At 38.1% G+C, this 25662-nt stretch overlaps 1 protein-coding gene across 3 annotated transcripts in view; it reads right to left on the reverse strand.

Annotated features, from left to right (window-relative positions):
• The window catches only part of SMARCA2 (SWI/SNF related, matrix associated, actin dependent regulator of chromatin, subfamily a, member 2), a 117200-nt gene that overhangs the window by 39773 nt on the left and 51765 nt on the right, over window positions 1-25662 (reverse strand). For all 3 annotated transcript variants that reach the window (XR_775334.1, XM_010582772.1, XM_010582774.1), the window contains exons 16-27: window positions 23202-23365; window positions 21360-21426; window positions 20688-20798; window positions 17897-18139; window positions 17495-17608; window positions 15326-15433; window positions 13763-13849; window positions 12777-12823; window positions 11205-11371; window positions 8101-8264; window positions 5426-5653; window positions 1867-1944 (exon numbers count right to left, since the gene is read on the reverse strand). Coding sequence is in view for 2 of the 3 variants with exons in the window: in XM_010582772.1 (XP_010581074.1) it covers window positions 1867-1944; window positions 5426-5653; window positions 8101-8264; window positions 11205-11371; window positions 12777-12823; window positions 13763-13849; window positions 15326-15433; window positions 17495-17608; window positions 17897-18139; window positions 20688-20798; window positions 21360-21426; window positions 23202-23365 (1578 nt within the window). In the remaining variant the exon portion in view is untranslated. The remainder of the gene's footprint in view (window positions 1-1866; window positions 1945-5425; window positions 5654-8100; window positions 8265-11204; window positions 11372-12776; window positions 12824-13762; window positions 13850-15325; window positions 15434-17494; window positions 17609-17896; window positions 18140-20687; window positions 20799-21359; window positions 21427-23201; window positions 23366-25662) is intronic.

Raw genomic sequence — 25662 nt, forward strand, 5'->3', positions numbered from 1 at the left:
ACTGAACTCAAAACATAGCACTGTACCAGCTACTAGGAAGACAATTAACTCTATCCCAGCTGAAACCAGGACACTGAAGTAAGGAAAATACAAACCTATCTTTGTGCTTTTCATCTGACTATGCAAGACTATTGATAAAAAGAAGACAAACAACCCTGACTGCCAAACTTATTTTTCAGATTTTTATAATTAAACAGTTTACTAAAATGAAAAACAAATTCTTTATTAACTATTAAAATTATTTCTTAGCCATTAATATTTAACTTCACTGTTTCTATCTTAAGTATTTACAAGCCCCTGGCTTCCAAAGCAAGTTAGCTTTGCATCTTCACATTTTTGTCACCTACTACCAACTCTTTACTCTCCCTTAAAAACTTTCATGTAAATTAATGTGAAAAACAGAAATTCAGCCCACACAGTACTAAAACGGTCTTCACTCTAGGCCCCCTCAACTGTTGTACTGAACGGCTGTTAATAGCCTTCAAACTTCATCCAAAAAGATGAAGTTGTAGAAATTTCCTGCAAACAGACATAAATTCATCTGCTACTTTCAATCCATGGATTAGTTCTTTCCTTCTGGGTCTGAAGGAGAAGTACTGAGAAACTTGTTCCAGCAGCAAATATGCTTTCACAGAACTCAAGCTACTTTTGGCCAGTAATATGGCTGAAATTATTCCTTTTGAGTTTTGGATCGAACAGCCACCTCTTGGTTTCTGTCATGTAAATCTCCTTACACCTGAACTACTCAAGTGAAGTTTAGAAAGATAGGTGTCTGTAAGCACTCATCTTGTGTGTAGCCTAGCTTTAGGGATTTCAGATCTTCTGAGATAACATTAAATGAAACTTATCACAAAAGGACTAAACTGGCAAGTCAGCAATGACAAAAGGCATGGCCACGTGGGGGAATAGTGCCTTTGCCAACTGTGCACCTGAAAAACTGTCACTTAGGTAAAAAAAGGGCCCCTGCACACTTGTGTAACAGTGAAGTTTTAGAGATGAATGCTTGAGCAGAAGATGGTGAGGGATTAAAAACCTGTGGTTCTGTCAATGGTTGTTTCTGTGGATACCACCTGACATGCTTTTATTCATCCTTATACGACTGTCTGTCTCGTTCCACCTTGCAGAACAAAACAGCCTCTGTACAATTAAAGGGAATGGTGCTTTACCTTCAGTACTTAAGTATTCTGTTGCTGTGTCAGTGACTCTCAAAAGTCCTCCAGCAACCCTCACATTGTACACACACTAACAGTCAAGATCCATGCCTACAGTGACATTTTAGTAATTATTCTATCAGTGTTGTAGCAGCAAAACCAAAAACAGAAGTACCAATAAAAATGGGTTGCTCGCATTGGAACTAGCTCTACTTTGGTAACTGTTCAACAGTTGTAGCAGCACAGATGCAGCTAATTGGGCCCTTGACAAAACCATCAGGAAACCCCAGTTAACTCACAAGGAAAACAGCACTCTCAGTCTACTAATTTACTATCCTGTTAAGATCCTTTAATTGTCCCTGCCAATATAATAGCCCAAAAGTCAGAAGAAATGTTGAAAAATAAATGTATGTTGTAGAATTAGCAAGCCAAACTGTCACTACCAGTTTTGCACTGTAAGTTTCTCAGGTTATACCAGACTCTTCCTCCAGATTGGCACTGTTCCACTACACCGTCCGCAAGGATCTCTGAAGTCTTTCTGTCATGTGAGGAACTCTTTATTTACGTAGACTACTCTTCTTTCCTCAAATAAACAATGCAAGTAAATAAAGCCTATCTCTCCAACAAAGTTTTCCAAAATTTGAATGACAAAAGGTGAGGGCGTTTGTTAAAAACACTAGAGAAGGTATTCGACTTATGATTGTATCATCCTTACCATAAAGAGATCAAATTCCTCCTCACGTCGAGCAATCATCTGATTCAGAGTCTCATCATCAGGAACTTCATCTTCCTCCTGGTTACACAGATGGATAAATGTATTAGAAAGAAGCTACATGCAACTTGAAGTAACAGTCTCCATCAGGTCAGTGTTGCACTGACCCTCCTTCTGTCACGACACGTGTGAAACACTCAAAATGAAACTAAAACTTTTAAGTGTGTTCAGGAATTCAGAAGTAACGCAAACCAGACATAATTAAGGGAGATGATTGGGACTTATTACCAACTTCATAAACTAAGAATGAGGAAATGAGCAAATACGCAACCAGGAAATTTTGGGTTGTGGTTTTCCTGGGTCAGAAGCACAGTTAGTGCTTCAGTTAAAATATATGCATTTCCGTTCTGTTGTTCTACAGTACTCCCTCAGAAATACCATTCTGCATTATAAGGTCTTTGCTGTCAATGCAAGGAGAATAAAAAAGCCCTGGTTAAATAAAAAAAAATGAAACATGTCCTTGTACTAGAAAAAACCCTGCTAAATCCCTCTTTCTCTTGACCATTATCTGCTTAGAAATTGAGATGTGAACCTGTGACTTCAGACAAAATGAATTATTTCATAAAAACAGAAGCAGTCCTTGGAAAAACAATTTAGAACTGTAGAACTCAACTAAAAATGTTAAAGCTGATCAGATATGATACCCATTTTAACACAATTGGAGTCCACAATGTTCACTTTCCCTCCCTGAATTATTCTGAAAGCACATGGTATTTCATATCTGACAACTGGTCAATTGAAACAATGAAACTACAGACTGGTTCCTACATAGGGCTTACTCAACCTATGTTACAGTATGCTGCAAACCTAGAATTTTTCATGAAAACTCTTGTTTTGTACTCAGTGAAATGGGAGTATAGAATGCTGCATATAGCACCCAAAAACCTAACATTGTGTAGCTTTCGTTTTTCCCAGAAATAAACAGAAAAGGCCTTTATCTATATCCATGCATCTTATTTTCCCTCCACTGGCAAGATTTCTACACCTCAGTAAAAAATACAGTTCTTATTAATGCAATTCCCAGCAAACACATCTGTACCCTAATCTACATATAATTTAAACATGAAAAAAAGCAACTGGGAAAACGATAGAGAGCCAGTTATTCTCACTTCTAGTCAGTGCTCCTTCAATGTTCAAGAAAAGGAACTTACATAGTTAAACATACAGACAAAAAAAGAGTACAGATCCCTTTTACGAAGATTGTGACCCTCATGAAAATTTCACATGCTTCCTACCATCTCAAACAGAGCAACTTGTGACCTGAAAAAATTAAGGGATCCCACAGCAGAAGCTGTTACCAACAGCGTCTACATCATCTGTGGTTAGTCTGAATAACCCTGTTGCCAACGAGCTAGGCTTGGCGGAATAAAAATTTATAAACACCAGCGTCAACAAAAAATGCGTCCATGAACAAGTTACTTCTAATCACCTGTCATACTTTCCTATTTTTCTACTATATCCTTCTAAATACACAGAACTAACCTCTTTGCTTTATCTAGTACTGCTAAAAGAAAAAACAGATCAAAAAGGAGAGGAAAGAAGACAGAAAAATAAGGGGACTTTTGATGCTGAATTTATGAAAACTACTAAGAAAGTACAAACAGAATACAGTGCTCTACACACAAGTGCAAAAAGCTTTGATATGCCAGTTTAAAGCATACTAAGCATGGGAATATTTAACTAGGTGGTCACTAAGCAATCTCTTTATTAGCTGTGCTAGTCTCTATTTGCAAGTCAAAGTTGTTTTGGTATTAATAACTTTTAACTGAGAGATTTACTTTTTCTTGTCAATCTTTCATCTGATACTCAAATTTTGTTTCCAGTGCTGTTGCAATGAGGAAGCAATGGCTGATCAGTGCAGCATGGTGGAAATGCAATCCCTCTTACTCTCTCAGCAGTTTCAGTGTTTGGGCAATGTTTTGCATAGTCTCTGTTCACAAGAAATTTTACTTGAAAGGTTCAGCTTCAGTCCGACTGTTAGAAGTCAGACTGCAATATCAATGCTTGCTTTAAAGACTGATGCTGGGTTATGGCAAGCAAACCTTGGTTAAATCTGTGCTTGCTTCAGGATGGCAGACCAAGTATATTTGAACAACACACAAGAAGCGGATTGGTCTGAAGTAATCTATAAAATAAAGCATGTCAAGTAGGCCTGAACTACAGTCCTGACTTCTGAAACACTTTCAGATAAATATTTGCTAGCGTTTTGAAAACACAACAAAATTATGCCAATTTTAAAAACAAATCCACAGGCTTACTGAAAATTTCTATTGGTTTCAAGTTCATCCATCTACTCATATAGATGGTGTTGGCTGCTTAATAACTACAGTTTTACTTAATCAAAAATGGTACATACACATCACCCCAATTCTGCATTCACACCCTAAGTAAAGAGAATTACTGATAAAACTGACCGCTTGTCACTCTTCTTTCATTTCTTATGAAAAATACTAAAACAATAGTAAATTCTATCTTAATGATGTACTACTAGCTTTTTCAAAATGCATAACACCATGGAGAGTTTACACAAAGGTTTAATTATTGAAGAAGTAAACTCCTTGGTCTTTGAAACTTCACAGCACATGAAGGATGCCTGTGAAACACAGGCTATGGAATCTTCTTTTCTTTCAGTGTACACCATATTCAGATGTACAAGAGACAAAATTAGGCTTGAAATCTACGCGTCTTTAACCAGTACAGGATATTTTCAAGGTGGGAAAAAGTGACTGCAGAATGGGATTTTTTTGTATGCGTCTTCAGTATAATTGATACATTTATGCACTCTCTCCCAAATGCAGCTTTCATCTAACGCTGAATTTTGTTCACATTAAGAGAAGAGTCTGCAGTGACAGGCAAAAGAAGGGGCTCATAATTCCACAATCACAATTCCAGAAAAGAACACAATGAAAAGACAGGGATATACAGTCAGTGATTCTATAACCTCACTTCTCACTATTAAAAGGGAAGACTTGACAGCTGTTTTTAAACAACTAATTGTTTCTTGAAGAGGAAGAAGTAACCAGAAGTTCAGGTTGGACACAGCACCAGAAAGAAACAGTTGCTGGCTTGCCCTAAGCCCAAAGCACATCAAAGCAGATCTTAACTCTTACCCAGGATCCAAAAGAAGCACAGTAAGCAGGCCTTTCAACACTGAACCTAGGCAGTCCTAATTGCTCAGCATGTCTGAAAATCAGATTACCTAGTTTAATGTATAAACTGGATTTAGGAACTGTATTATAATCTGTTGTTGAAAAAATCTTTGTTTGAATACGATTTTTTGCCAAAAATATGGAAGGGCACAATGGGTTTAAGTTACAATGCCTAATTCCACACTAAGATATAATCATAACCATAACATCGTAATTACTGTGACCAAAAAAAACGAGAGAAAAAGAATATGATGACATTCCTCATTTCAAAGGAGATGACAATCCTTGTAACTGATGAAAAAAATGACTCAGTACTTCCTGAAACATCCTCTTACTGATTATTTCTACCTTACCTCATTTTCCTCTTCATGCTCCAATATAGCCTGTAGAAAGGCCCTCCTTTCGTGGCTAGAAGATTTCTGATCAAACATTCCAGCCTGAATAACTTTTTGATCTACATTCAGCTTATACTTTGCAGCAGCAAGTATCTTCTCTTCCACACTGTTCACAGTGCATAGTCGCAGGACTCGAACTTCATTCTGCTGACCAATTCGGTGAGCTCTATCTTGGGCCTGCAAGTCCTATTAAGCAAAGAACATAGAGAGTGATTTATATTGTAACTGTGTGACAGAAATTGTTCTCTGCTTAAAGGATGTTATAACGCTGAATTCTTTTTGGTATAAAAAGGAAGTACTCAAATGACAGTCCACCACAGTTAATAAGGTTAATTCCTCATTGTTTTCTTTTGCAAAACTTCATCAGACCCAGGTAGGGGGAAAACTGAAAGGAAAAAACATGGACATGCTCTGTATAGTGTAAATGCAGTAAGCCAAAAGCTTCTTGAAAGCATGTGCAGTAAATGAGAAGGGCTGATGTATTTACTTTTTCCCTCCTATTCAAAGCTCATGACCTTCCAAGCCAGAATGAACCCTAAAGTAAAATATCTCTTGACTGCACGAAAAGAAAGCAACAAAATTACTAGGAAAAAACCCGATACATAAACTTATCTACTAAAGGCTGTTGCTAACATGGAATATTTGTGTTAAAACAGCTTAAATGTAACCTTCCTGATTGAAAGTTCACATATACAAGTCTGTGAATCAATGTAACTATTTTTTTGGTCAGGTGATTGCACTTAGAAGTGGTGGACATAAGAAGTACACTGCAGGTCATAGGCAAAGAATTTCTTTTATTAATGCAAAATCTTAACTATTTTCTTTGGGGAAAAGAGAAATCCATTAACTCCTATAAATGATGTGTTTCTGCTTCAGCATAGTCAGATAATGAAGGGTACCTAACCTCAAAATGTTATCACAGTTTTGTGCCACCTCACAACACAGTGATTTCTTAACGTAGAGAAAAAGAAGAAAACAGGCAATGAGTTTGCCCATTTCAGTCCAGCACCTTGCTTTTGCTACCACTGTTAGCTCTTCTGTCTTACAATTCCCTTTCCAAGCACTACATACAATGCAGATGCTGCAACTTAAAGGTGTATCTGAAGTTTGCATTAACAGTGAAGATGAAGCTACAATATGAATTTGTTTATATAGTCATTCTCAGAAGCACAGGAAAATGGTAAAGCGAGGAAACAGTTTTTATTTCTGGAAATACGATGTTTAAGTGCCAACCTCTCCCCACCCCAGCTATCCCCTTTTAGCACACTGCTCATTAAAATGAACAAATCACTCCCATCTGCAGGAGAAGAGAAACTGCATGCATTGAAAAGGAGGCTCAGGGGAGACCTTATCGCTCTCTACAACTACCTGAAAGGAGGCTGTAGTGAGGTGCGTGTCAGTCTCTTCTCCCAAGTAACAAGTGACAGGGGAGGTTTAGACTGGATATTAGGAAAAATTTCTTCACTGAAAAGGGTTTTCAAGCATTGGAACAGGCTGCTCTGGGAACTCACCATCCCTGGAGGTATTTAAAAGACATGTAGATGTGGCGCTTAGGGACATGGTTTAGTGGTGGACTCAGCAATGTTAGGTTTACAGTTGGACTCGATGATCTTAACGGTCTTTTCCAACCTAAATGATTCTATGATTTTGCAATTTAGCAATCTTCCCATTGAATACTCCAGAAAATATTCTGTAATTTTTACTATACTGCAAGAATTTATTGCTCTCCTACTGTTGAAATATACAGTAGTCTGCATTAAACTTGTCTGTGAAGGTGTCCTAAAGACAACCAAAATTATAAAGAATGAAGTGCTTTCTGAGCTGCTTTTAAAACCTCTAAATACAATTGCTCTGAATTTCTTAAGCCTTGCTTTAAATTGGTCACCATGGCATCTACGGGAGTACTGCCTTGAAAGTTCTACATAAAACTCTTTTTAGTCTCACTTCCCATACTTTCCCATGTGGCCATTGGCTATGATGTGACTTGCATATATTTGCACAATAGCTGAAAACACACATAGCTATGTACTTCCAGAGATATCTAACTTACGTTCTTAAAAAAGAAAAAGGCACTAAGTGACAAAGACAGGCCTTAGTTACCTCATCTGGCTTTTTTAAATAAGCCAAAGTGGCTTGATACCCTCTCTTCCTGGTGATCTGTACTCACTACGACCCACCCACACCAACAATGTAAGTTCAGTGTCTCAGGCCAACACTGCTGCATTCACAGAGCCACTAATTTCCCGAGACAGGCAGGGCTCTGCACAGCTGTTACTGAAATATTGCAACCTCCCTACCGAAGACTCAAATGTGGAGTTACTTATTAATGTCCTAAGGGTTAAAGAATGAGTACAGTTATACAAATGAAGCAGGTCTATAAGGCCCCTTGCTCTGAGGACTCCCTGAGACTCAGATAAAATACATGCATAGACACAGAACTACTTCACTGATTCAAACCAGAACATTTCCTGATTGCAGCAGTTTGCGGCACTAATTCCTCTCAAAGCAGCATTTTATGACTTACCTGAATCTATTCCTTTCACCCGAGGCTATATCCCTGATATAAAGAAGCAACCCAAAAAAGCATCCTGAATTCTCTGCACATTTCATGAAGATAAGTAATTAAAAATAACCTGGTGAGGATTCCAGTCACTATCAAAGATTATAACAGTGTCAGCAGCCTGGAGATTTAAGCCTAGCCCTCCAGCCCTTGTACTCAGCAGGAAGATAAAGTATTGTGACCCAGGTTCATTGAACTTCTTCAACAGAGCAGCTCGATCCTCTGATTTTGTTGTGCCTGAAAAGAAAAAAAAAAATAAACCAACAAACCCTGTAACAAACACGTGAACTGAAACAATATAAATACAGTGTCAGTTGCTAAAGGTACCTGTGGAAATTAAATTTTAGCTCACTTGCTGTTTGCCATCTCTGCCACGTGTTCCATAATACAGAATAAACACTGGCCATGAATGTTTTGGTCAACTGCCTATCACATCTAAGAAGGGGACTTCTAAATACCTCTTTTAAGTATTTGACATTTCAAAAGTAGGATTTAAAATACTGGCTAACACTGTTATACCTTTTTATGACTCACATAAATTTCAATTGAAGTTACTATACACAAACAAAAGAGAACTCCAGTTTTAATTAATGCCTTCTGGCCACAACAGCATCTAAATTTTTTTTAAGTTACTTATACAGAGATTTATCAAAATGTCATTGCTGGCCTTCAGAGTCATAATTAATACAAAAGGACTGAAAATTCTTAAAATGTCCTGTCTTGAGGGTGACGATGTACAATGGCTGAGGGAGAGCAGGCAAGGAATTCAATCATGGTGAAAACATAGACAAAATTCTAAGTAAAATCTAAGCCCTGTGCACTCTGGCAACTGGATAAATTTCATGTACTTGGACAACAGTCTATATGGATCACCTTAGCCTGGTCCACTGTTTACATTATCTTTTTTACGCTTCAGTCTGCAACTGAAAGCCCAAGAAAGTCTACTATTTTTATTCAGGTATCAATATATGTACAGAAAATGAAGTTTTTCTATTGCTGTGGTGGTTGACCCCAGCTGGCTGCCCTCCCTCAGGCCCCCTTCACTCCCCCTCCCCAACAGTACAGGGGGACAAAAGATGCAAAAGTTCCTGGGCTGAGATAAAGGCAGTTTAATAAAAGCAAAAGCTGTGCATGCAAGCAAAGCAAAAAGAGGAATTTATTTACTACTTCCCATCAGCAGGCAGATCAGCACCCATAATGATTACTTGGGAAGACAAATGCTGTAATGAGGAATGTCCCTGCACCCTCTTCCTTTCCCTCAGCTTTTATTGCTGAGCATGTTCCTTTGGTCAGTTTGGGTCAGCTGTCCCGGCTGGGGCCCAGCTCACCCTCAGCCTACTGGCCTTGAGGGTAGAAGAGTGATTTGGAGAGCAAGCCTTGACACTGTGCAAGCACTGCTCTGCAACAGCCAAAACACTGGAGTGTTATCACTGGTGTGTTACCAACCCTGCCTAGCCCCAAATGCAAAGCACAGCATTATATGGGCTGCCAGGAGGAAAGTTAACTTCACCCCGGCCAGATGCGGTACAATCACACAGCCAAATGGCTGGTGCATGGAAATCCATTCCCTTAAGAAGTGCGTGACTTGGGTAGGAAACACTCAATGTGCAAAGACAGCTGGATAGAATCTACATATATATTACATTCCAGCATGGAAGATACCGGTCATCATAAAATTAGAAAAGAAACAAAAAGGGTTCATCTCACCAATTTAATGAATTACCTGCAAAACCTTAAAGAAAACAAGGAGCTGTATTTACCATACTGCGTATCGCCATAGACATTCTAGCAGGGAAAAGAATTAATCTAAAATTCATGGTGTAAGGTAATTTAAAACATTTTAAATGTAATATAATTCATCTTTCTTGAAAGGAAGCATTAAAACATCTGCAGGCCAGGGGTGCAAGGAGGGTTTTGTTAGCATGGTACTATGTTCTTCAGCCCGTTTTGACAAAGACATCCTGTGGCACAGTGAGACAGCTCATTTGTGTCTCAGTTTCATTACCCCATTTTACATTTGAAGATAACAGCATTTCAAGTTTATGTTCATTAATATTTGTAAAGGATGAGAATACTTCTCACCATTACTTTTTCTTCCAAATAAAGCATGAAGCAGAGTCAACTTAAAATGCTGTTCTTTGTATTTTTCATGCTGTTCTTTATTCTTTCTATTTTTCTCTAAATCATTGTTTTTCTATTGAAAAGGTATTCTGATAAATGCTGCTGGCCCTATGTAATCCTCTAACCTGTGAGATAAATACATTAAGTAAAAATAATCAATATTTAAGGACAGTATGAGGCAGAGATCATCAACATGGAAGGAAGCCAAAATGGAAACTTCTTTCAAACAGGTTTAAGCCTCAGATGGGATATGCTATTTTTAATTATTTTCCTTTCAATCTTACTCCACTATGTTTCTGAACCATGTTTTCATTCAAAGTTAATAAAACATATCTACGCATAAAGTAATTGAGGCTACTGACCTTCCTGTGAAATTCAGGAAGAAAACTGCAAGTGCTACTTTACCTGTCACTGAAATGACACTGAAATGCTGTGGAGAACAGCACTCAAAATTTAAACAGGTACAAATTAATTAATTCCACTTGAATCCAGGCAAAACACTGGCATTATCATCTCTCATCATAAGAATACCTTCAGGCAACTTAGATTGTGACAACTGATTGTGACCTTGGATTTTAAACTTTGTTTGAAAGAGAGATCAGCCCCTAAACATCAAATCTCTACATAATCTGCACTCCAGGAACAGACCTGAGTGTTCTTCAAAACAATCCCCTGACCAAATGCTTTGCAGGTTAAACAGATGAAAGAAAACCGTCAAAGAGCTAGGCAGATGGAGAATTACTTAGGATCAACTCTACCAAGAGAGGGAAAAGTACAACTTGCTCGGTACCTTGTCTGTAAGAACAAAGAAAATTCTAGTAAGCTGCAGCTTAAGGGTCTACTGCTATAACTTCATGATAAATACCCTTGCAGACTCTTCCTTCATGGATTTGTCAAACCATTTTTTGAACCTGTTTATGCTTTTGTATAGTCACATCACAGCATTGGTGTGCTAGGAAGACACTTGGAAGAGAACCCAGGTCTCCCATGCCCAAACTAATGAAGCATGCTACCTCCTAACTTAATATTTTTCATTTTTTTTTTCATTTAGCTTACCATCAAGACGCAGGTAAAGGAAATTTCGAAAGGCAAAATAGTCTTCCATAATGGTCATGAGTGACGTCATTTGACAGAAAAGCAGCACACGATGGTTAGTAGCTCGTAACTTTGGTAGAATACGATCGAGTAGCTCAAACTTCCCTGAGGCCCGATAAAGTTCGGCTCTGTTAAAGAGAAAAAGCACAGTAAATGCCAGAATGAGCTCACATTTAGAAAAGTTTTTAGTTATTATTATGTACAACAGAGAGATTAATTTACTTAAGATAAACAAGACTAATAGCACTTTTCTCTCTTTAAAATTGTTTATGTTGATTAAAACAAAAAAATTAACACCCATGTGAATTCCTGTTTGGAAAGGATTTTTCTTCAGTTACAAAAACCTGTGTGGACTTTCAACCACACAGAATACCTTCCTTTATGAAACTCAATTCTGTTTCATGATGTATCAAAACAATCATTATTTCTCAGCTAGATAAGCATTTCATCAGTTAAGACATTCACCAGCTAGTTTTGCTTTCAGCTGGCATTTACTGCAGCTGTAAGTTGTATTTATCAGGCACACATTAGAAACAATTCCCTTTCCTTTCCACTCAACTACTACGCACATGAAAGTGAAGTATTCCAAACTGAACTAATACACAGAGATAACGGGAGGAGTCTGACAGAGGATACACGCTTTAGCCATACAACTTTAGCAGTCCTCCTGAACAATGTTAGCTGCTTTGATTAGCTGCTCTTCCGTCTTCTATGCTATAAATTGCAAAACAGACTCTTAGCACTGAAATTCAAGTCGTAACTGAGAAAATGAATAAAAGTAAACGGAGTGTCTGAATCAGCATCACAGTGATATGCTTTACAAAAATAAATTTCATGTAACTTCTTTCTATCCTTGAGTCTGTACTCTCAAAATACAATTTATCATTAGCAACAGTACACTTAAGTCCACAAGATACTTGGCCTTCTGATATGCAAACATATGTAATCAGCAAAAAACTGTTTAGGAGACAAGTAGTCTGCTATACTAGTTAAGGAAAAAAAAAAGAAATGTCATTAACACCTGAATAAGAAGGGGGTTAGGTGGAAGATACACACCCTTCCTTTAGCAAGTATCCATTTCTAGACAGTTGCACAAAGAAGTGCCAAGAACAAATTTTAAATCTATTTCATTTCAAATAATGGAAGAAATGCTACTTTAATTTGGAATAAAGATGGTAAAGACAGGAAAGCAGAAGGCAAAAATATTAAGAAAGAGAAGAAAATCCTAACTGATATCTCTGAAGAATCATTCCAATGAATTTCAGATGGTATCTAAGCTATTTCAAAATAAGTGGAAAGGAAGGCATCAGTTTACAATCTTCTCTGCCTGTCATCCCAAAAGAGATGGAAGGTCATAAAAAGCTCATATAACACTTCTAGTACTGTTATCTTTTGCTTTACATATGTGCCCTATGCGTCCGTTGCCTCTCTATAAACTGCTCAAGTTTGTTAGCACATACCTTCTTGAAAAAGAATGTGATACATTAGTTCCAATACAACATTATGAACAAGAGGAAAAACTGAAAGAGTTACCCATTGATGACACCATTTGAGTAGCCTAAATGTTCAGCAAAGGACTCCTGCAGAGTTATAAGCAATAAACAGATTATTACAAAGTACACAGTAACCCAAAATAATGCTTTATTAATGCATTATTAATTAATGTATTATTAATGCATTATATCAATTAAATTAAATATATGAGCATTGGGGTTTGAGTTTTATTATGTTCATACTCTTGGATTCCACCTTGTAGCAACAGTGCTCTGCTTAATGTTTTCCTGTACTACTATTATTTGAAATTCATAGTTTGCAGAAGTAACTTCTGTCAGCATACGTTTTACCTGATTACAAATACAGTAGAACCTAATTAATTTATACTAATTACTGGAAGATCCATTTGCAAATTATTCAATTTGATTAATTAGCATACAAGAGAACAAAGAGTGAAAACTACAATGGTAATACATAACAGTAGGTACTTAATTATTCATTCATAAATGTAGATACATTCCAGATATTTATGACACTTTCTGTCTTTCCAGATATATTATTATATTTATGTACTTTGGGTCCTAATGAGAGATGCCATACAGATAGTAGTTTTTTGCTGAAAAAACAAGGTGGATAGAATAGGACAATTTTAGTTGATATTGTAGAAGACTAGCAGCCTGCTAGTTACAAAGACACTACACATGGATGGTACTTTGAACTAGTGTCTCTACATCATAAATTAGGTCTAAGTAGAGTTAAAAAACACACTTCATTTTTAAAAAAGTGTCTCCACAAGATTAAATGCTTTAAAACTAGACTTCAGATTACCAATAAAAAGCTGGCAGTTGGTCCATTTGTTTCTAAAAATAAGGGACCGCAATGATCATGTTTTTCAAATGTGTCCTTTTCAGCACAAATGCGGACAGAGATGTCCTCTCCCACACACATAAGCTTCAACAGCAGTTTTCTATTAAGTTAGCCATCTGAATAAAAACAACTCTCAAAATCAAACCTGTTAGTCTTACCTCAATGTGTTGAAACATGTATGGGTGATTGCATATCTTTCTCAATTGCATGATAGTGTTCATAAGAGTTTTTGCCCCACCTTTTCCCTATGGGTACAAACAATGCAAATAAAATGATGAATCTAATTTCTTAGCTTATTTATGAAGCTTTTGAAAGATATTTTTAAATGCAGGGATAAAAATACTTCTACCCCAAACCTGAACACATCACTAATAAAAAAAAAAACCCAAACCAAAAAACAACACAACAAAAATCGGAAGTTACTCTGCAGCTGTCTTGCTATATATATCCATCTATCATAAGGATGGTCCATAACAAAAAAGGAAGACCTGGAAGTAATCGACTAAGTGCATTATGTATCTACCTGCAGCATTCACAGTGGGAAGCAGAGCATCTACTGTCCTGTATACTGCTTATTTATGCTGTTTATTATGAAACCATACAAATTCCATCGGGTCTGAACCCTCTAACAGGAAATTATTCAAGCCAGATGCTTTTCAATTCTACAGTATCTCCTCCTGTTGTTAACTGGATATATGGGTTTCTCCTTTCAGGACTAGTAAAACACAGGGCCACAGGCAGCTGAAAAGCTAGAGATAACTGTGATACAAAATTAAATCTGTAGGACAAAAGTAAAGACATCAAACTACAAGATTACATTAAAAATACAACAGAGTAACATAAATTAATGTTTACAAAGTGCTCAAACTATGATGATTATCAATATCCAGTGATAAGAGCCAGCTTTGTCTGTAGTTTGAGTAAGCACCAGCAAAGAAAACAATCTGACTGCACAAAACAAGGAGGGCAAAATAAGATACTGAATAAAAAAAGTCACCCATTGTACCAATGCAACCTGCAAAGGGATGGTGGAAAGACAGTATATGATTGCGTTGCATCAGTAGTATACACATAACAGGGTGCAATCACAAACTGTTACACGCCAGCTGTTCTGCAGTGTCTATTCAAGGTATTTCACATTTATAATGTGAAAAGTATATACACAAATAAGCTGATGAATGGCATCTTGTTTACTCTATATTAACTGGATCAAGTCCCATGATGGCATAATCAACATTTACTAAAACATAATCCTAATCTGACTATATGACTTTGAATCCTACTGTTCTCTGACAGAACTTGGTCATTAATAGATCTTGTAAGTATGAATGCAAGCATACAGCCCTATCTGGCCAAAACAAGACTTAACTAATAGCTCTGAAAGACAAGATGCGCTTCTGCAAGTGCTGCTGCAATCATGATTATTCAAGAATGTTATTGGATTAAACTTGGCCAAGGGAAATGCTGAGTTTTTTCAAACATTGCCTGTTTGCAGAATGGCATTTTAACTACAGTGAATACAAGCAGTATCTTTTCCTTGTGAATAGATAGCACGAGCTGCAGTCTTGCAAAATAAAAGCATGTCTGACAGAGATTTCTTTTGCCATGACAGATACTTGCAGTAAGAGCCTACATACTAATTTTATAAAACAGAAAGCATATTGTTAACATGTTTAATCATAATACATTGTTTCCTATGTGTTTTAGTCTTTCTTTTGTACCTTCTTGTCTTTTTCAGAACCATCTGTGAGAAGGATTCCCTTGGCTTGCATGTGACGGTACAGTATCTTCTGAAGAGCTGACATATCACATTTGATCACATATTCCACCTAGTGCAAAAAAAGAAACCAACCATAAACACACTGACATAATAATGTTAGTAGGATCTAACTATAGGTTCTTGTCATCCTAAAACACAAACCAAAGAACTACTGATCTTTTATCCATACCCTAACACCACATATGACTTCAGTGAGCAGCAACCCAACTGCAAGCAATGAGTATCTCAAAAGATTATCTGTGTGTCACAGCTACAAGACAGTTGCATCCTAAGAATGTAACTGCAGAATTGCCAAACATTTTTTCTCATTCTGTAATTTTAACAATTAAAAAATAATTTAAAATTAATTTTATGTTTAATATGTAATTTTAAAAAATATGTTTAATAACCTGTGGACTTTATTGTCTGTAAACCATTATAAAAATATCATTGTACACCTACCAAATGAGTATCCCTCATAGTGTCTAATTAGCATTATGCTTACCTAGGTTGGCATAGAAATATGCTGTTTTCTCAACATCAGCTAAAAACACAGGGAATTAATCAAGTACTCTATGATCCCCACATTCAGTTTGACTTCTTGTTCAGCTTTTTAAGACTATATTTATTAAAGCAGTTTTTGACTGCACACTATCTTTAAATCCAGTAATACAAAGACGTCATACCCCAATTTAACCCATTTTTTTCTATTACCCAATTTCTAGATTACATTCACTATGTTTTTAAGAAGTTGGGTAAAATAAGAACTCACATCATAAAGCCACAGTAGTGGCTAGAAGTCTTTCAAGTGGTGACTAAAAGAAAAAGTGTAAGCTTCCTAATGTTTAATGAATAAATGGAATAAAAATTATCAGGTTATTTTCTTCTCCGAAAGACAGGAGGATGAACTCATTAAAGAGAAGTGACTTGTTTCTTCAAGAGCTTCTTTACCAAGATTTATAAGATCAAATGAAACCGATTAACAGGCTCTAGTCAACAAGTTTGGTCCTCATGGTTGGACTAATTGCTTTTCTCGTAAACAAGATAATGGAAACAAAAAGAAACATGGTCCTCCAAGTACCAGTGTGTATGCAACTTCTAAATCCTCCTCCTCCAATGCCTATTAATGGATTTATCAATTACAGTGGCTCTAACTGGCAGAAATTTGAATAAAGATTTCAGTAATGTTTTTAAATGCAAGTATGTTTCATTCTCAAATGCTTCTGAGGATACTGAGAATCTGACATTTGAAGGAACAGCAAGTCACAACAGTAACAGTGTTCACAACATTATGAAGACGAGAAAGAAATTTTAAAGAAGCCATTCCCTGAGTACTGTCACGAAGCATCTGTAGAGAGAGAGCTCTTTGTTCATTCAGCCAGTGTTAGTCAGCATGTAACACAACCTACAAAAATTTAATTTTGGTATGGTTTTAACCCAATTGACCTTAGCACCAAATTTTCCCTAGCACACCTTCAAATTTACTTTTTTATTTAATTGCTGTTAGTATTCTGGGAAAAGTGAATGGGAAAAGTGATGCAGAACTGCAGAGGAGGACAGGGTGGGCCAAGATGAGCTGCCCAGCGACAAAACCAATGATCTTTCAAATCAGAAGAGAATTTTATGTTCTGGATTAAAAAGCCACTAGTTAAAAAAAATTTGTGCAATTTCAACAAGACACTTCACACAACTCCTGGAATATTAACGCAGGGCCAAATTTTGCCTGCTTTATAAAGTCCAGTAGCCCTTTAGGAATTTCAATGAACTAGCTAAGGGAGCAAAGGTTCTACCCAGTGCAGGGAGAATGGGACAGGACAGAATCTAATCCTCAGTGCATTGCTGACTCACTTGCAATTTGAAACTAGGTATTACGGAAATAAGGTGCATGTCTTATATGGATGACTACACACAGAATTAAGGCTGTAAGACTGGTGAGAAATCCCAAGATCGCAGAAACTTCAGGTATGGAGGCTTCCTCAGCGGCTAACCCTTTGCAGAGTTATAAACAAACACACCACAGCAATAACAGATGCTAAAGAAGTCCTCTTCTGTAAAACAAATCTGAAAAAGGAATATTACATAATGCTAAAAAAAGTATTAAACCCCTTCCGCAACTCCTCTCATTGCAAACCTTTTCTGGAAGTTGAGACTCAACCTCTTTCTTCAGTCTTCTCAGCAAGAAAGGTCGGAGCACTTTATGGAGACGACGGATGATCAGAATAGTTTCTTCCTCATTTAAGTCCACCTACAGAAGTTTTATTACAAACGTCACTACAATGCAACTCAGTATATTAGGTAATGTCTTCTCTCACATGAAAGGTTAAGTATGTGCAAGAATTCTTTGCATGTTACAACCAAACTGACTCTGAGTCAAAAGAGACACTGATATTAAAATTTTCTGGCATTACAAAAAAGATGGGTTTCAGTTACGTTAATTCCCTAAGTACACAAACGCTAATCCTTCTACATAAGCTCCTTTCTGTTTTCATCAAAGTGCTTTGTTTCTGATGTTTTAAAAAAACTGCCACAGTACCCTTTCTCCAGTCATGGCAAATGGCGCGTTGAACCACTGTTCAAAGGTGCTACAGCTCTTGAAAATGGTTGGAAGAAGGAAGTTGAGAAGAGCCCAAAGTTCGGGTAATTTGTTCTGCAATGGAGTCCCAGTCAGCAGTATTCGCCTAGGGGCCACATAGTGAGTATTCAAGACCTGAGTCAGCTTGCAGTGATGGTTCTTCATCCGATGGCCTTCATCTACTATCATGTATTTCCATCGAATCTGCAAGAAGAAAAAAAACTGGCAAAGTTAGAGCAGGTCAGACTTCGTCAAACTCCTCCCAACAGGTGTAGAACAAAAATATTTCAAGCCTGAGACATCAGTCATTCTCATTTATGAGAAAAGCCAAATCAAGTATTTTGCAAGTACCAGTGGCCCTGCAAGCAGCAAAACCAGAAACAAACACTAGGTATGCTGAATACGGTGCTGAACTCTGACTTCAATTGCAACAGCGAACAGCGAATTCCTCGTGTTTCCAGTAAAGACGTTAGGGTGACTGGCTTTTCAAGGCCAGAACATGGTTCACAGGGGAAGAAAGAGACCACAAACTCCAAATAAACCTATCTGCAACAAGAACCTTGACAGGAGGCAAAAGCATTTTCAGACAAAATAACTATGTTCACAAACAACAGCAACCCTGGATTTGTTTCAGCTAATCCTATGTTTTTAGTCAAGAACGAAGCAACGTAACTACTGTCAACTCATCTCAGTTACTGCATCTTCAAATAAAGTTTCTATTTCTGAATGTGAAAGCTTAAATGCAGTTACAGCAGACGTTGAAAGAAAGTTGCTCAAGCTCTCCGATACCACCTGTACTCCAACATGGGCCATCAACACATGTGCCACACCTACCATATGACTAGGAAGGCCTTGGTTTGTACTTTCAGTGGTGCTAACTAGTTCCATTTCCCAGGACAGGTTGAATGGCATAGTGCTGTCCTTCCTATCTTTTAGCAAGGGTGAGGAAAAACCTAGAGCAGAAGGAAAACTCTGCAGTCCCAAACTATTCTCAGGTGTTCAGAATTATGCTAAGAAAATGTACTGCCTTTGTATGAGAGAGGAAAAATGAATAATCTAAATATGCAGTATGTAACAGAATGAAATTAAGTGAAAACTAATAACAAAGGGACAGTTAAGACCACATGGTTTCTCCACATGGCAAAATATCTCCTTAGTCTGTGTAGTGTGTATATAGAATCATAGAATCATTTAGGTTGGAAAAGACCTTCAAGATCATAGAGTCCAACCATCAACCATGCCCACTAAACCATGTCCTGAAGTACCTCGTCCACTCGCTTTTTGAATCCCTCCAGGGATGGTGACTCCCCCACTTCCCTGGGCAGCCTATTCCAATGTCTGACAACCCTCTCAGTAAAAAATTTTTTCCTAATATCTAACCTACATCTCCCTTGCTGCAACTTGAGGCCATTTCCTCTCGTCCTGTCTCCAGCCACCTGACAGAAAAGACCAACAGCCACCTCACTGCAACTCCCCTTCAGGTAGCTGTAGAGAGCCATAAGGTCTCCTCCCCTCAGCCTCCTCTTCTCCAGACTAAACAGCCCCAGTTCCCTCAGCCACTCCTCATAAGACTTGTGCTCCAGGCCCCTCACCAGCTTCGTTGCCCTTCTCTGGACACGCTCCAGCACCTCAATGTCTTTCCTGTAGTGAGGGGCCCAAAACTGAACACAGGACTCGAGGTGCGGCCTCACCAGTGCCCAGTACAGGGGAACAGTCACCTCCCTGCTCCTGGTGGCCACACTATTTCTGATACAAGCCAGGATGCTGTTGGCCTTCTTGGCCACCTGGGCACACTGCCGGCTCCTATTCAGCCGGCTGTCAACCAGCACCCCCAGGTCTTTTTCCACCAGGCAGCTTTCCAGCCACTCTTCCCCAAGCCTGTAGCGCTACATGGGGTTGCTGTGACCCAAGTGCAGGACCCGGCACTTGGCCTTGTTGAACCTCATACAATTGGCCTTGGCCCATTGATCCAGCCTGTCCAGATCCCTCTGTAGAGCCTCCTTACCCTCAAGCAGATCAACCCTCCCTCCCAACTTGGTGTCATCTGCGAACTTGCTGAGAGTGCACTCGATCCCCTCGTCCAGATCATTGATAAAGATATTAAAGAGAACTGGCCCCAGTACTGAGCCCTGGGGAACACCACTTGTGACCCGCCACCAACTGGATTTCACCCCATTCACCACAAAAATGACATATGAAACAGTCTTACAGTAGCTTTCAAATTAATTCATTATATTTGAGACACACCTATTGACAGTTAGTGAGCCTTTAAGAACTGGTCCATGTGTAGTAAAGAGTCTGGATACCAAATTCATGATACAGGTACCTATTTAGTCACTTGGGGGAAAGTGACCACATAGCTGGAAAGGCTCTAATAAGAGTGAGCTTCAGGTCAGAAACAATGGAAAAAAATTAAAGTCAGGACTGCAGATTAGGTTAAATGCCCTTAAGCAGAGGGACTAGAAGTCACATATTTCCAAGGACGCCAGGTATACAGTACTGACAGAATTGCACAACGGAATTAGTCTCCTGGCCACATTCAGGGAAATCCTGTTGTTTACAGGGAGAAGAGCTGTGACTGAGAAGTCCAATCATAAACAGAGGAATAGAAAGTAAATGAAAGGTTTAACTTTTATTGAAGGACAGAACAACAATGCAGGACTTCCCTAGAAAACAACAATGTGTTTTATGCTATGTACCACTGGAAGGTGTCTTGACGGTCTTGCTGTTAAGAGATGACAGTCATTATTACCTTAGCAAGGATATGTTTGTCCTTTATTATGTACTCGTAAGTAGTTAAAAGAACATTAAATTTTCCACTTCGAAGCTGAGGAACGAGTGAGCGGCGCATTGCAGGTGTACCCTAAAAGAGAGAGAGAAGTGAGTAGTCACTCTTTCTTCTGATGAATAAAATATATCGTTTTTATGAATTTGCAGACACAGAGCAACGACATGAACTTGTAATCCTACAGTATTGCAAACAGTACGTTGATGCATTCCAGACCTCTTCAGAGTGCTTTCCTAAAGACTTGCTGGAGTGTAAAGCTCTGTTTATGGGGCACTCGAAACATGTAGCTAGCAGTCTAGGCTCCTTACAAATTGCTTGGCTGTACCACCACTACTACAGTAGCCAAACAGCAAAGTATTCAGCTATGTATAAAATGTGAAGTAGTTATCATTTGTATTACTCTCATCAGAAGCCCTGCAACGTGACAATTAACAACTTTATTCTGCATTTTACTATGTGAAAGTAATTACTGTTTATTACAGTCTTCTTAGTATGATTAACTCTCACTGCTTAGTACCTGATATACATGACAAAACTTCACAAGCAAACAGTTTAGAAATGCACACAGAGGCAGAGGAAAAACTGGCTCTATTCTCGTTTCTTCAACTCTATAATCATATAAAAAGCCAATCAAACCTTGTAAGATATCTTCACCACAGAAGGAGCCCACTTGTCAAATTCGTACGTCCAATTGGATAATGTCCTATCATAGAGATGATAAAGAAAAAGTAATATATTTCATCATTTGCAGGTCAAACTTTATAAATGTTTCCAAGTGGTTGCCAACTTTTCAACACATTCCATGTAATCAACTCCCCTAATTAACAGTGTATTTTAAAAAAATGCACTTTATATACTGTAATAAAATACAAGCATCTCTGTGATGGGAGTACACAGAAAAAAGTGTGAAACCCTTTTTCTGCTATATTCAGGGGCCTCTCTGAAACCAATTCAGAGTAGTATTTTACGTGCATCTTTGTATTTTGGCGCATACTAAGGATAAGAAAAATAACCCTGAACAAAAACTAGATTTCTAAGTTCTTTTATACTACTTATAATCCAAAAACTGATGTTACAACTTTTCATATATAGTCTCATGAAGTTGATGATAGAATTTACCTGTGTTCTAATCGAGTAGAACTACTCATAGTGCCACCCAGTGCCACTATGCAGGTCCTGTTTTGCACTGTTTCTGCTGTTTGATCACAACAAATAGGTTTTTATGGCTAAGCTAGTTGCTGTCATGATACAGCAGCAAATAAAAACCTTGAGGTTTTTTGGTTGCTTGCTCTTTTTTTTCTTACTGGACCTGTGATGGCAGCAGTACTAGCTACTAAGAAAAGGCAGGAAAAGGCAGCTTTTAAAATGTATATGAGACAGAAATTTCAAGTCCTCTCCTTTAGAAACAGAAGAAAAAACATTACCAAATACTTAGAAGAAATCTGATTTTTACTGTGCCCATGTGAAATCTGACATTAATAACACTCTCCCTTTATTTTTAACTTTGTTTTACTTTACAGACCCTCTCCCAGCCACTTCTTTTCACACTAGAACTCATCATTTGTATTCACACAATTAGCATAGCTGTGGTATTTATGTCAGTCAATCAGTTACTACTGCAGCACAGCCAGAAGACAGGATACCTCAAAAGAAATCAAAAGAGATGACCACAGATAAAATTTATCCCAATCCTACAACGCATTTGCATACTCAGCACAATTGGTGGACAAATTATCTAACGAAAAGGCCAGGGAATCAATCAAGTCACTTACACACAAAAATAAGCAAACAACCCCTCAATAGCCTACATCAGTTTTACACTGCTTGACAGTTTTTATTTAAAACACAGAACTTCAAATCACTAAACCCCACACCTCACATTTGGAGAAAGCAAAATGCATTAAAAGAAATGTATAAAACAAGCAGCATCTTGGAAAGCTAAGGAAAAGCAGAAGCAGACAGTACAATGAACAATCATAATCTGGACACCTGACCTAAGTGTGAATATCGCTCATCAAGGCTACACCTAGGGCTAGTTATACAGTACTTAAAACATCACCCAACTTTACTGAAGCACGATTACTTGGTATCAGATGGGGTGCCAGTTGTTTAAAGAATTAAGCAACAGATTTTTAATATCACAGTAAAAGTTGAATGGTGACCGGCAGGCATGTAATGTGAAAGAAATACCACCCCCTTCTTGTGGCTTAAGAGTGAATTACAGTAAATCCACTACTCGGTTTGCCAAAAGTGGGCAGTGAAACTAATGGAGTCAAGTGCTTTATCAGCCTTCTGGTCATCCTTCCAATGCAAGACAATTACCTGGGAAGAAATGATCAAAGAAAATACTGAATACATGCTCAGTGTAAACCCATTGTGCACCTCATCTCGGCATTACATGAAAAACAAGTGTGTGTTCTGAATAAACCAATCGGCAAAGCTTAGAATGATAACAGCAGAAAGACAGCCTTTACTTACGAAAGGGGAACAATGATGAGATAGGGTCCATTGAGTCTTTTGTGCTCCATCAGGTAAGTGATGAGTGCAATAGTCTGTATTGTCTTTCCTAGTCCCATTTCATCAGCTAAAATTCCATTCAGATTGTTATTATAGAGTGAAACCATCCATTCCAGTCCCTGGAGCTGAAATGAAGAATAGTTCCAGTTATTTAACACCCACACAAATAATTAACACCAGTACTACAGAAACAGAACCAAGGTTCTGATGTCCTTGCCTACTTAGACGCTGGATTTCCTTCAATAATACTATATGCATGGGGATCCCTGCCTATCTTAACATCTTTCCCCACAAAAAACCCAAAACAAAACAACCCAAAACCAGACCGAGATAAATTTCTGTTAACAGCTATATGGAAATCATCACTCCTGCTTAGCAGAGCCCGTAATATGAAGTCAGATTTCATACAGAGGTTTTTCTGTACTGCACACAAAGCAAAAAAGGCATTCCCATGTAAGGTTGATAAATTAACATTTAACAAAAAAATGTTAAATTAACATTGTAATTAACATTACAAAAGTTTGTTCTCCAATTTCAACACTGACAAATAATAAACTTTCTTGTGTATATTTCACGCCATTTGCCTGTGTCAATTAAAATCTTTCAAAGCCAAACCTATCAAGTCTGTGCAAAACATGTATGCCTCACACTTGCCAACTGCGTCACCGGTATGCTAAAGCTCTTGTAGCACATGTCCATTTAGCATCTGCTGTCCATACTTCCACATGTCAGAGTAGACTCCCTCTGTCCAGTTAAGCCTTGTGTATAAAATCCCAGAACTGGAAGGAAGCCAGAGTACTGTAGCTACGAAATGTCTACAGAATAGAGTTTCACACTCCAAGGAGTACTGCTAGAAAGCACTGACTCAGATGATTCCCTTGTCACACAGACTTCCACATAGCTGTGTATCACATTACTCATTCAAGTGCAAAGTAAGTTTTTGCTTCTAAGATCCAGACTTTTGGTGTGACTCATGCATGGCAATAGAAGCAAATTATGAGGCCTGAGAAGGTTCAGAGAGAAAACACTACATGCTTAAAGTAGTCTTCTGTTGTCCCTGCAAGAGAGTATCCTAAATAATGTTGCCAATTTACTGGCTTTATGTACTTGCTGATGGATTTATATCTAGGTATTAAACACTCAGGCCACCAAGAGCTGATCAGAATCTGTTCTGCAACCGTTATGTCCCACTTACAAAGTAGCTTCAGAATTAAGAATAGGAAAATGGTCTTTTCTACATCATTGAACTTTCTCCACCAATATACACCAATATGAAGGAAGACACAATCTGACCAAACTTGACAGTAAGAAACATGGAAAAGCAGAAAAAAATGTGAGAAGGAAAAAGCATGTAAAATCTAGAGGACAGAGAAATACAGGGAGTGGAGAGTCACAGAACAGTCCCCTGCAGAACATTCTTGCTAGAACCAAAGCCAAGCCTCAACGCTCCTGACATAAAGCTCCTTAGACAAGTGTACCTCTTGCCTGTGGTGCAATTGCTATATAGAACAGACACCAGAAAGAATGAATCTACTTCTCAATTGCTAGATATCACATTGAGCAGCTAAAGGACCTGCTCTAACTGGCAATCCCTGTGAGTGTCTGCATAACTCCACAGACTGAATTATTTTGTTTTGTGGCACACAGGGAAATTGCATTGCAAAACACAGATCTGCATAATGTAAGAATATTTCTATGTTCCGTAAGTAATTACAGCTCAGGAAGTAAAGGCATTATCACAATCTTAATCTCCCATCCATGAGCACTTTAAGCCAATACAGCCATCAAATTAGTATTGTTATACACTATTCACTTAGTACATCAGGTAAACCTTCCCAGGCAATGAATCAGGCTTATGCAGTAAAGAAGGCAGCTCACTGCATCTGTTGGCTCCCTGCTTCATTCGGTGCTCAAGCTGGACAACATACTGACAATGAGGCAGCAAAAATAAGAGGGCATGACAGTTGGGAAAAAGTAGCGTATTTCTCTGTATGGTTGGATTCTATCTTGTCTTGGTCACAGTATTCCTCAATGATGTCAGAAAAGTTATTTAACCTATTGTGTGCAGTCCCTGAATGACACATTCCTCTTTTTGTTGAGGGCTCACAGTGAGACACCTAGAAGTGCTGAGGATTCACACCAGAATTCACATTCAGATGGAGTTTTGCTATGAACAAGTAGGATCATGGGATTGTTCAGTTTGGACCAGACCTCAGGCAGTCTCTATGCCAATTCCCCTGCCCAAAGCAGGTCCAGTCTTGGGACCAGGTTGCTCAAGGCTTTCTATGGTCAGCAATTGAAAACCTCCTAGGTAAAACCTCTCTGAGTCCCTGCTCCACAGTGGCACTGTCCTCTTCTGTACACCCAGTCTGAACACTCTTGTTTCAGCTTCTGTTTATTGTCTTGTTTTCCCACCATGTCC

This window comes from Haliaeetus leucocephalus, unplaced genomic scaffold, assembly GCF_000737465.1.
Source record: "Haliaeetus leucocephalus isolate CR32 unplaced genomic scaffold, Haliaeetus_leucocephalus-4.0 Scaffold849, whole genome shotgun sequence".
In the NCBI taxonomy this organism is placed as follows: domain Eukaryota; kingdom Metazoa; phylum Chordata; class Aves; order Accipitriformes; family Accipitridae; genus Haliaeetus; species Haliaeetus leucocephalus.